Raw genomic sequence first — 12,262 nt, 5'->3', positions numbered from 1 at the left:
CAGAGGAGGCAGCAGAGCCACCGGCCGAGCGGCCACAGCGAGCAAAACCTAGGTGCAGCATGTGCGAATCAACAGAACACAATGCACGTACGTGCCCTAGGCGGCAGGCAGCTAGCTAGTATGTAGCTGCATCAAATATATTTGTTCGTGGTGGAGTAATTCGGAATATTTGGCCTCGGTAGCGTGGTTGGGTGGGCCACTAGCTTGTGCGGGCCACTAACTTGTGGATTACGTTATACTACTAGTTGCAGTATTACTAAACTCTAGAATACGCGCCGCTTTACCTTTCCTAAATTCCAGATATATAATATAAAAATATAGCTCGTGTTCTATAACAGTAAATCCCGGCTCTATAAGGCAGGTAGTATTAGGCAGGCCTGCGCGCCGTCCTAGATTTACCTTTTTACGTAGACTCGCTGCTATCTATATACTAAGCTGGTATTTAGCTTTAAGCTTATTACTATTAGAGGGCTTAACTTTAATACTAGAAAAAACGGCTATAGTTTAGTAAAGGTGTTGGTTATATAGCTAATATACTTATTTCCGTGCCGGAGAAGGCGTGCGTATAGAGATTTAAAAGGCGATGCGTTATATAAGTAGAAAAAGGTGTAGTCGGCCTTTCGGTTAAAGGTGCGCTGCTTGCCAGATATATTAGCAGCGCGCGAGAGGAACTTAAGGTCGATATTCTGGGATTATCTGCTAAATTAAATATATTAGCTTATTAATATTTTTAAGTAGGCCGGGTAGAATAGAAGTATATACTCTAGATATAGAGTTTACCCTTAGCGTATAGCCGGAGCGCTAGCCTTACTATCGGCCTAACTATATTATCGCACTATATATTCTTATTATAACCCCTTATCTAGCAATAAAGCGCCTTCCTAAATATCTTCCTTACTTTCCTTAGTATATATTCCAACTCGGTACGGATAGTAGGGTTAAGATTAGGGTTAGAAAGATTGCGCGTAGCAGTTTTACTAAAAGCGGCAGGCTTAAATCTTTAGAAGCTAATATCTTTATCGGCTTTAATTAGATTCTATAATAGGTTAGCTAGCTATAGTAGTAAACAGCTATACGCTGGTATATACCTCGAGCCACCTAGGTATTTAGCCCTAATCTAGCCCGTTTTTAAGTTGCGCTACTATAGCTATTACCCGCGCAGAAGGTTCTAATTCTACCCTATCTAGCGGTTCTATTATAATTAGAGGCGATGCAACTCTTAGCGCCGCAATTATCTTGCGCAATAGGCTATTTCTGCGTTATAGCGTTAAGGCGCTTACGCGACTTCTGGGTGGGCTAAAGGTGTTGGAATTGCCTAAGGTAAGTAGGTAGGTATTTAACCCAATAGCTAATATACTCTACTCTAAAACTAAGTTATCTAAATTCCGCCGCTGGCGCTTACTAGGGCTAATATTGCAATACGCGGATATAGTAGTTATAGGCTCTAAGCTAGTGCGCTTGCGCTTTAGGTGGTATTTATCTGCAGGCGGTATTAGCAGGAGCTGCTTAAGCTAAAAGAAGACTTACGTATTTTTTTTTAGTAATAATAGAGGGTAATATAGGCGGTAACGTGGCTATAATAATATATAGAGCGGCGGGAGCAGTAGGGGGTTAAAATAGTGTTTTAGTGTTATTATTTTATAAATCTTAGCTAATAAAGTTTCCCGCTAAGAGCGTTGCTAAGTTAGAAGTAGCGCTTTTATAACCTTTAGCACCCTCTTAGATATATACTTAAATCTAGTCTAAAGTCCTATTTTACTAAAGTAAAATACCTAGCGCTTATTAGGTAACTTAATAGGGAGAGACTGCAGCTAGTAGTATTACAACGCCACACCTAAAATAGTTTATCTATACTTTTTCTACTTTAAAAAGTAATTAGACCTTTCTATACTTAGCTTAGTTATAAATTAATTATAAAAAGAAACGCAACTAGAATACTGCCTAGAGCAACTTCGGCACTATTACTAAGTATTTAACATGTTACTAAGCCGTGGCTATCCTGCTTTACCTAAAGATTTAATATCTATTCTTTAGTATAAAAGCTTATAATATAGCAAAACTAGCTAAGCGTATTAATATAGATATATTTTTTATTAAAGCTATTTTTATAAATCCTTTAAAGCTAGTAAAAAAAAAAAGAAAAATACTTAAAACTATAAGCTTATATATAGAGCTACTGCAAGATTAATCCTAAATATAAGTAAACTAATAAGGATAATAAGAGCAGTATTAGTATTATTTTTTATTAAAAGTATCTTAAAACTTCTTTTAAGTACTTTATAAAAGCATTAAGAGAAGAACATTTTAAGGAAGGCAATAAAAAGGCTATCTAACTATGTTAGTATAATACTGCACCGCTTAAGGTTTTTATAAATTAGCTATGCGGCGTAGGTCTAGATAAATCTTACTGTTAGAGTATCTTAATTAACTGCTATATCTTTGCTAATAGGAAACGCATTAGCTAGTTCGCTCGAGATATTATCTCCTTAATACTATCTAAGCTTACCTAAAGAACTCTTTAGGTTCTAAGTCCTAAAAATATTAAAAAAGTCTATAAAAACACTTTTAAACTAGGCTAGGTTACGGCTATACTGTTCTATATATATTTTTGCTAAGGCTTAGCTACCTTAGATAATATTTTCGGGGCTTCGCACGGAAGATAGTTAATTTAACGTTAGTGTAGTATTAGGCTCTAGCACCTATAACTTTCGGGTTATAGGCCTATAATTACATCGAATAAATTATATAGCTAAGCCCTGCACTATAAATATATACTATTCCTAGCAAGGTTTTTATAGAACTAGGCGGCTTTTAGAAACCTAGAATTTTAATATTAGTAGGGACTAGATTAGGATCCGTAATCTAAAGACTGGATTATAATATAAGCCTGTTTTCTGCGTACTCCGCTGCCTATATCCAGGATATAGAAGTTACTTCTAGTTCTTATATTATATAGCAGAGGTTATATACCTATAGCTAACGCCCGCTATCTAGTATTTACAGCTATATCTTTAAAATAGTTAATATAAATACTTGCGCAGTTAAAGTTAAAGCAAGCCGTAAATAAAAATGTTTAAAAGCGATTAGAAACCCTTAATAATAAATTTTAAGAGTTATAGAAAGATTATAGTATAGATATATAGTTTATAGTATAATAATATAACGGCCGATTCCGTACCTATACTACTATAGATAAGCTTCCTCTAGGTCTAGAAACCCTTATATATCTCCCTTTTTCTATTAGGTTACAGATAATTAACTTCTATATAAAAGGAATAATACTATCCCCTGCTAGTTAAAAAGGTTGCGGTATATTTTAACTAAACTACTAATAGGCTAATAAAAGTCGTCGCCCGGCGCAAGCTAAGAAGGACGAAATACGTAATAGCGGGATATGCTATCCCTGTGTTAAACGCTAAACCTTAGCCTAACTTTTTGCCGGTTAAGTATATAAACACGGTAAATACTTATAGGAATAAGTAGGGCTAGATCTAGTTATATCTAATATAAAAATTATCTGCTAGTAAGTAATATAATAACTAAAGAGCGTGCTAGTACTAATCCGTTTCCCCTTAGTTCTATATACTTATCTACTTTTAAGCTCTATATACCCTTTTCCTTGCAGATACTATAACTTTATTCCTAGTTTTTCCTATATATTTATCTTCGCAGTCTAATATTTTATTAATCCCTCTTTTAAAGCTATTAATTTCGGTTCGCAACTGCCTAAATATATCTTTTATCTCTGCCTAGTTAACTTTCAGGTTATTAGTCCTGTTATTAAGCTTTCCTAGCTGCCCTATAACGTAGAAAATAGTTTATTTAAGGCTATCTACTTTCCCCTTAAGACGGCTTACTCTGCGGCTATAGAGACGACATTTTTATCTTATTAGCGTATAGTAAGAGTTCTCTAGCTTTTCCGTCCGCATCGGCCTTAAATTTCTCCGGATTACTTTTATGCTCTGGTTTATCCTGCTTATATTAGTAAATTATTAAATATATAACAGGAAATAAATATTATATACCTGCCCGTTTAAATTAACACTAATAGTACTAATATTAGTGTGAAGATATAAGCCAGTAGTGTTAAATAATATATTGCTAGGCACCTTGCCAACGTTAAGCGTCTGCAGGCACTCGCTACTGCTTGTATCCCAGATCTTAACTGTCTTATCGTCTAACGCAGACGCCAGCCGCGTTAAGTCGTAAGAGAAGGCCACTAAGTTAACCGCATCGCTATAGCCCTCGAGCGTCTGCAGGCACTCGCCACTGCTCGCATCCCAGATCTTAACTGTCTCGTCGTCTAACGCAGACGCCAGCCGCGTTAAGTCGTGAGAGAAGGCCACTAAGCGGACCGAACCGCTATAGCCCTCGAGCGTCTATAGGCATGCGCTCTAGCCGTTGCCTATTACTGGCTTAATTATAAGCTAATCTAGCTCTTTATACTAGAAATGCCTTCTTATCTAACTCTTTATTAGACTAAATAACAGCGCAGATATATAGGCCTAGAAAGCGCTATACTTAATAGCTCCCTTATAATATATAATAAACCGATACGCGTCCTTAATAAGCTTAGTAAATGCACTTATATTTCCTTTTCTTTACCTTATATTAGCATAAAAATTATCTAAACTATAGTAATTATTTATAACCTACTTAGATTAATAACTAGAGTTTTTCTACTAAAATAACACCCTTCGGCACGCTTTTATATAGACTAAGAGCTTCTAGCCAGTAGAAAAACTTTTTCTGTAAAAATACGTTAATAATACCTTCGTTATACAATATATTATTATAGCTTACTAAAAATATAAGATTTAAGTTGCAAAAATAATCGACCTAGTAGATATATAAGTAGCGCGATACTACTAATAGGTCTAGATCTAGTTATATAACCTGCTTAGCAGAATATCCTAATAAACTAAGGTTATATATATCTCGTCGGAGCGTCTTAGTTATAACCTTAATTAATCTTAAGAAAACAGCGTAGTAGACCTCCTCTATTCTAGATAGAAAAATTTAACTAATAGCTTTTATAAGCAGAAAGTCTTTTACGGACTAATATATAAAGTAGATAATACCTTCTTAAATACTAAAAAATAAACTATACTAGCTAATAATCTCTACTAATAACTCTAGATTATTAACTATATTCTTAAGTATTTTAATAAGCGCTGTTAGCTTTTTAAGTCTAATAGGTTAGTATATAATCGCAACTAAGGCAAGTATCCGCTTATAGAGGTTAGTATTATCTAAACTATATATTTGCTCTATTATTCGCTTATAAAAAGGGTTAAGTTTAGGTGGAAACGCGTTTAGCCTTGCAAGAGTATTCCGCCGGGGGATTTCTTAGAGCTTTTCGCAGACTAAAGCTACCTAGAGGAAGGTGTTATTTGTATTTAAGTATAAATAGTCTAACACCGTATTTCGTATGTTATTATTGTATTTCTTTCGCTTTGCTAGCTAAGATACTTTATAATAGATAAATATACGAATAGCTATAGAAACAGAATCTGCGTTAAGCTTAAGGCATAGCCTTACCTTATACCCTATACTCTCTAGCCGTTCCTTAATATCGGGCCAGTTGCGGCTAGAAATAATCTACTTAACTTAAAATAGTATAGGGGATTTCTAGATAATAAAGTCTAGCAGTTTTAGTAAGTCTGCTATATATTTATTAAGCGTATTAATAATTAGGTAGGAATTATTTAAGTTTAGGTCTTGCAGAATATCTATAAATATCTTAGATAAAGCAACCCAGGCATTTATATTCTTAAAAAGCGCCTTACTTATATAGTTGTACTTCTTCCGTATATATAATATAAGCGATAGCTGCTAATTAGTAAGCAAGTATAGTAGACCTTATAGCACCGCTATAGCGTTGTTAATTTATAAGTCTATAGCCTAATAGAAAAAGTAGGACAAGAGATTTATTTTAGCTATTAACTTTTTTAACTTATTAATAATACCGTAAAGAAGTATTATCTTACCTTTACTAGGATTACCCTTAATTTATAGCAGGCGGCTCTATTAGTTATTGCGCTATTATTAGAAGTTAGGATTTTTAAGGATTTAGTAGTAAAAGTTCTCTAGTAAACTACCTTTAATATCTTTAATACGCTTTTTATTATTATAGGAATTAGTTAAGCATAAGTTTTAAAGGTATTTATTTAGCTTATTAATCTCCTTCTTAAGCCGTTTAAACGCACTTGCGGATCCTTTTCTATAGTAAAGAAGTATTTTAATATCGAAAATACTAAGCAGGGAATACGCTTTATTTTCTTTAACTTTTACCTTATAGCACTATATCTATAAAAATCGCTCTTTATTACTAAAATATAATAAATATACTCCTTTAAGCGCTGTATTAGGAATTCCTATAATTTTGCGGATTTACTGCCCTAGCGATTTTTTATCGCCAAGCTTTTTCTATTTTTAGAAGAAGAATTCGACCGAAATTGGCGTAAAAAGCTCTTAGAGGGTCTAGCCCCGGGTAAACTATTTGCTTTCCTAAAAAGCCCGCTCTTAAGTATATTAAAAGAAATTATCCTCCGCTTTTCGCTTAAGTATTAAGATATCGGAAAGAAAAATATAGCATTTTTCTGCACCCTAATACTAGCAAAATATAGAATTAATAGCACTTTAAAGCTCTACTAGGTTAGACTTATTAATATAGTAGGTGTCCACCTAAAAGTATTATAAGCTATTACGTTTAGCCTATTATCTATAAAACTGGATTTTATTATAGCTAACCTTATCTAGTCCGGTGCTATCTATTAAATTACGGAAGGTAACTTCCTAGCCCTTTTCCTAGGTATATAAAAGGATTATATAGGGTAGAATTAAATTATTATCCTTAGTAAGGGTAATTTCGCTAGTGTTACTAAGTGCTAAAAAACATATTTCTTACTTAAAGAAGGGAGACGTTAATAAGAAAAGGATATTAGAAGCTTAAGGCAGTAAGCTAGTAGAAGAAATAAGCAGGTTAACTCCTATATCCGTTGGGAATTAGAGTCCTGCTTAGGAAGGTTAGCGAGCATGCTAGAAGATAGAATATTAAGCTAACCTAAGATATAAAATCTATAAGCAAGATATAAATAGTACTGCGAGCGGATTCTGCTATACCTTAGTATATCCTTAGTTTTAGAAGTTAAAAAGGAAGTTAGTATAACTTTAGGCTAGGTAGAGTGTAGTAGAGTTAACAGCGTGGCGCGGTAAGGCTAATAGGCAGCAGTTAGGCTTTAGCGGAAGGCGAATTTATAGGTAATAAAATTAATAAATACCTCGATTACGCTTATAGGGAGGACGGCTAAACCGCTCTAGCTATAACCTTTATTAGCTTAAGCGGTGGTGGAAAGGTATTTTTCTATACTATAGCAAATTACGTGCCTAGGCTAATAGTACTAATCGGATATATATATAAAATAGATTGCTAAGGCTTCTACTTATAGGTAGGTAAATTAGAATCTATATTGCGACCACGTTTAGTAAAGCCGTATTCGCTAGCAATTATAGATAGGTAGCAATAGGTAGTAATAAGAAACGGCTGCTAAAAATAGCCAGCACGTGACTATTTATAGATGTTTCTAGAAAACCGCTGTATTTTAATATCGCACTTAGGTGTATATAGGATAAAGTAGGATTAGAAATAATATTAAGTATAAGGTAACCGGAGCACCTATAGTATATAGCTACTAGACAGGATATAGATATATTCTTTCTAATATATACAGCCGCCTGCGCAGGCGTATAGCCTATAAGGCCTCTGCAAGTTATATACTCGCTTAGGCCGGGATATATATAGCCCTAGGCTATATACTATAACTTTTTAAGGATTTGTTTTCTAATATACAAATACTACCTATTCTATTATTAAGCTCCCTGCTATACACTTTCCTTTTATATTAAGCAGCAGAGTATAATTAATTATATATATATAGTATCTCTTATTAGTTAGGTTACCCCGCCCGACGTTTTATATAGCTTTAATAGCAAGCTTATTAATACAGTTCTTGCCTTAGGCCTCTACAGCTAATACCTTAGTCTATAATATTTAATTATAGCGTAAAATACAGTATATCTAATACTTTCCTACGTAAGTGCGCTAAAACCCTTATACTAAGATATACTCTAGACCCTTTTATACGGATAAATCCGGAATATATATTTCTAAGAGCCTATTACCTTAAAGCTTAGAAATATCTTCTTTTATCCTAGAACTATTAGTTTAATACTCCGAAATATAAAATTTAGGAGATAGCTATAGTATAGCAGGGGTGTAAAGCTAATACTATTCCGGATACTTTAAAAGGAATAATCGATAGTATAATTAAGAATATTGTAATTTTTTAGCTATATACTAGTTTTCTAGAAAAAAATATCTAAAGAATAATAGTAGGCTAATAATAACTTAATTAAATCGCGAGGGAAAGAGCAAAATACTAAAGTAATAAATTTATTACGGTATAGGGGGTTATCACAGTTTCGGGCGGCAGGATTACCCTAGCTAGCTCGGGCAGGTAGGTAGAAGTAATAACTAAATTTACTACGTGTTTTATAATACACAGCAGGCAGGCGGGTTAAATAATAAAATATAGCTTAAGGAGCTATAAAAAGGCAGGGCGGCGGTTAGTAGGTATACTCCTGCTAAGGCTCGTATAGGCCCTTATAATAAGGCCTCTCGCCGGGTTCTAATATTACGTGTTACGCTGTATAGTAAGCTTTACTATTTAAGCCGTAATAAAGGTATTGCGCTATATAAAGGGGGGCGTTAATCTAGATATTATATATATTAAGTTATATAGATCTATATAGATTTAGAAAGATATTACTAAGTAATAATAGTAAAAATTATAGGACGCTTATTAAAGATATAAGCGCTAACTTATTATATAGGCGTTTTTACGCTATTACCTATTTAGCTACAGGCTTACTAGCTATAGAATTAGCTTAGCCTGCTAATATAAAAGTTTTATTACGTCTAAAACTAACACAGCGTTCGGCGCTAGCTAGGATTGTTATTTCTTCGATTAGAAAGTACCGGTCGGCGTCGCCACGCTATATTAATTAGCCTCGGACAGCAGTTATAAGGCTAATATTATCTTATTAACGTACTAATAAGGTCTATATATATAATACTACTAACCTATAGCTAAGTTACCACGATTAATAGGAAGTTAATAGTAGAGCTGTATTAGATGCGCCTTATAATACTCCTAAAAAAAGGCACCCTATAAATTATACGATAACGCCGCAATACTAATATATTTTTTTGTTATTTAACGTTCTAAAAGACTATAAATAGCTAAATTACAAAATCTAACTTACCTAGTTAGATATAAGGAAATTTAGATATAGGTAAAAAGTGCAGATTACTATAAAGACGAAGTACTATTAATTTAGCTCGCTATAGAAGAAGGCTTATAATATAGGAATAGACGTTAAACTGTTTATAGGCCGTCGAAAGTTATCCGCCGACGCAGGCTAAAAAAAACTAGACACGTAATAACGGAATATACTGCGTTAAACGCTAAGTTTTAACCCCTAACTTATTATTATAAAAGCGCATATACAATTATAATAAATAAAGGTAGGAAAGTAAAATTTATTTAAAAAATATCGCAATAAATTAGCTTTATCCTATACTTACTTTATAAGCCTTTTTATCTAAAAACAGTTTTATTGCTTAGCTATCCCTTTTAAATAAATTTCACTTTATTACCTTCCTAGCCTTATACTAAATCTATTCCTATACTATATTTAAACGCTTAATTAGTAATAAGTTAGGTTAAGGCTTAAGGTCTAACGCAGGCTAAACCGGGTTAAGGATATTAGTATTAAGAGTAAGTTAAAGGGCAGAACAGCAGGGTAGGATAGAAGAGACCGCTAAAAGAGAGTATATAAAGCTGGCGCGAGAAGGTAAAATATAAAAGCGTCTGCTAAGTATAGAAAGAATAAAAGAAGTTGCAGTAGGAAAGTTAAGTATATAAAAGAAGTTTTAGCTTAGTATAGAAGAACTTTTTTATTTACCTTTAGAATCCGCTTTAAACTAAGGTGTTATAGTAATTAGAGGAGTAAAAAAACTTAAGAAAAAGGGAGAAAGAAAGTAGTAGTTTTAATAGCGAGCTAGGGTAAGCTCTATAATACTAGTGTATCGGAATCGCCAGCGCCTAAGAAGCTAGAATAGACAGCGCAGATTTATAAAACAGTACTATACACCTTATAAGCATGTTATTACTAGTATATTTTATTATTTAGGTTAACCTAGCAGAAATTATATCTAATAAATTCTCTTTTCCTAGTATTTACTAGGTGCTTTCTCTTAAAATATTTACTAAAATTGCCTAAGGTATAAAATAAGTATATGCGCAGTTCTATAGGTAGATTTTCGTTACCTAGGTAAATAAAATATATCCTTAGTCTTATTTCCTTATATATAGATACCTTAGCTACTTCTAGCACTTATATAGATAAGTCTAGCTAGGTATTATCTTTGCTTTTACCTAGTAAAATATAACCGCTTAATAGTTAGAGTCGAATAGGGTGTATTCCGCCCTTCTTAACCCTATAATATTCTATAATAGCTTAAATAGCTCTATTACACCGGTATATTTCTACTTCTAGACTAACTCCCGGCGGGGCTATAATAGTATTAGCTAGCTTTTTCTATGCTAGGAGTATAGCATATTAAGGCTGTACTATAACAACCTTATTTTTACTTTTAATACCGGTAAGCTGCTGCTTAATATTACGCACAGGTTGCTTATACTTCCAGCGTTCCTTAATATTCTTAAAAAGAGCATCTTACTAGCGCTGCTTTTCCTAGTTAATTTTGCAATTAAGCTTTATATACTTTAGATACTTTATAGGATTTTAGAGTTTACGCCTAAGTTGCTTTTATTATTAGAGCAGGTAAAAAACTTTAGGATTATTATTTACTAATATAGATTATTCTAGAGTAAGCTATTATAGCTATTAAAAATTAATTAAGCAACTTATAGTATAAAATACTCGTATTAATACGTTTTAGGGCTTAATACCTTATATAACAGCTTATATATCTACTATAATATATTGCGAAAAATAGTGTTTTAAAAATATCCGGCTATTACAGTATATTATTATAAGGTTTTATATAGCCTTACTAATATTACCTATATATTATATTAATATTACGTTTTACTAATAACTACTTAGGCTAAGCTTACTATTTTTATTAAAGGCCTTTCCTCTATTATATTTTAATAAATAGGGCTAGGTAATTTAGGTAAACCCTGTAATTTCGCCTAGTATTTTAATCTAGGGCAGTAATATAGAGTACTAAAAAGGCTGGTTTTCTAAAATAGTTTAGCTATTTAGGGTTTTTATAGATTGCTAAAGTACTGGAATTTTATCTAGTTTTCTATTTAGGAGTAATAGTAGCTTATTACGCCCTAGTAGAATATAAAGCCTGCTTAACTTTTCTTTAGATATTAAATTATATAGTGCGAACGCTCTATTATAGAAAAGTATTCTAAAAAGGAAAATATATAAACTAAAAATAAGGAACTTATTAAATATAATTTTAGGAAGAGGAAAGGTATTTCTTACTAAAGTTAGCATTTTCTTAGAAATATATAGATATTAGCTAAACTTAAAAACTTATAGAACTTATATATTCTTTATTCTAAGGAACTTTTTTATAAATTTAAAGGTAAACTCTAGTAATACCCGATAAGGCCCACTTTTTAGATCCCGGAGCAGCGTAACTAGTATATACTAATAGCAGAATATAAAAATAGCTTATAGCTAATTTACTATAAAACTACTAATTTATAAGTAGAAATAGTTTTATATCCTATACTATTTATAAGGAAACCTTTTTTTAGTTATTATAAAACTTATTTATAGTACTAGGGTCTAATCCTCTATAAATATACAGGCTTTATCTTGCCCTATTTTCTTTAGATTATACTTTTTTACTAGTTTTTACAGTACCTATAGTTTAGCTTAAATATAAAGTTTTAAATAAAAAGGAGAATTTAAGTACCTTATATATGCTCCGGTTTATTTTACTATCTATTTTATTGCTAGTTGCTTTTTTATATACTAGGCGATATACTTTCTAGTATATCCTAAGGGAGCTAGTATACTTAGTACCCTAATATTTCCTTTCTTTTTTCCCTTAGCACTAACTAAGTAGCCAGTTAAAGAAAGTATATAGTATGCGGACGGATATAGTTATATAGTTATAGAGGCTGTTTTTTCTAAGGTATACCTAGTA

General features: G+C 32.5%; 2 protein-coding genes across 2 annotated transcripts; both read right to left on the bottom strand.

Moving 5' to 3' along the window:
- Positions 1–3,992: 3,992 nt before the first annotated feature.
- BDZ99DRAFT_390381 (WD40 repeat-like protein) lies at positions 3,993–4,379 on the bottom strand (the record flags this gene model as incomplete). The annotated part of the gene is made up of 1 exon (XM_033715681.1): positions 3,993–4,379. A coding segment is annotated over one exon (387 nt), but the record flags the coding sequence as incomplete, so codon positions are not given.
- Positions 4,380–11,439: 7,060 nt separating this feature from the next.
- On the bottom strand, positions 11,440–11,757 carry BDZ99DRAFT_343809 (uncharacterized protein; the record flags this gene model as incomplete). The annotated part of the gene is made up of 2 exons (XM_033714410.1): positions 11,440–11,584; positions 11,675–11,757. Coding segments are annotated over 2 exons (228 nt in total), but the record flags the coding sequence as incomplete, so codon positions are not given.
- Positions 11,758–12,262: the final 505 nt, after the last annotated feature.

The sequence above is a fragment of the Mytilinidion resinicola genome (assembly GCF_010093595.1).
Source record: "Mytilinidion resinicola strain CBS 304.34 unplaced genomic scaffold BDZ99scaffold_12, whole genome shotgun sequence".
Lineage (NCBI taxonomy): Eukaryota > Fungi > Ascomycota > Dothideomycetes > Mytilinidiales > Mytilinidiaceae > Mytilinidion > Mytilinidion resinicola.
This window is presented reverse-complemented; position numbering and strand designations above follow the sequence as displayed.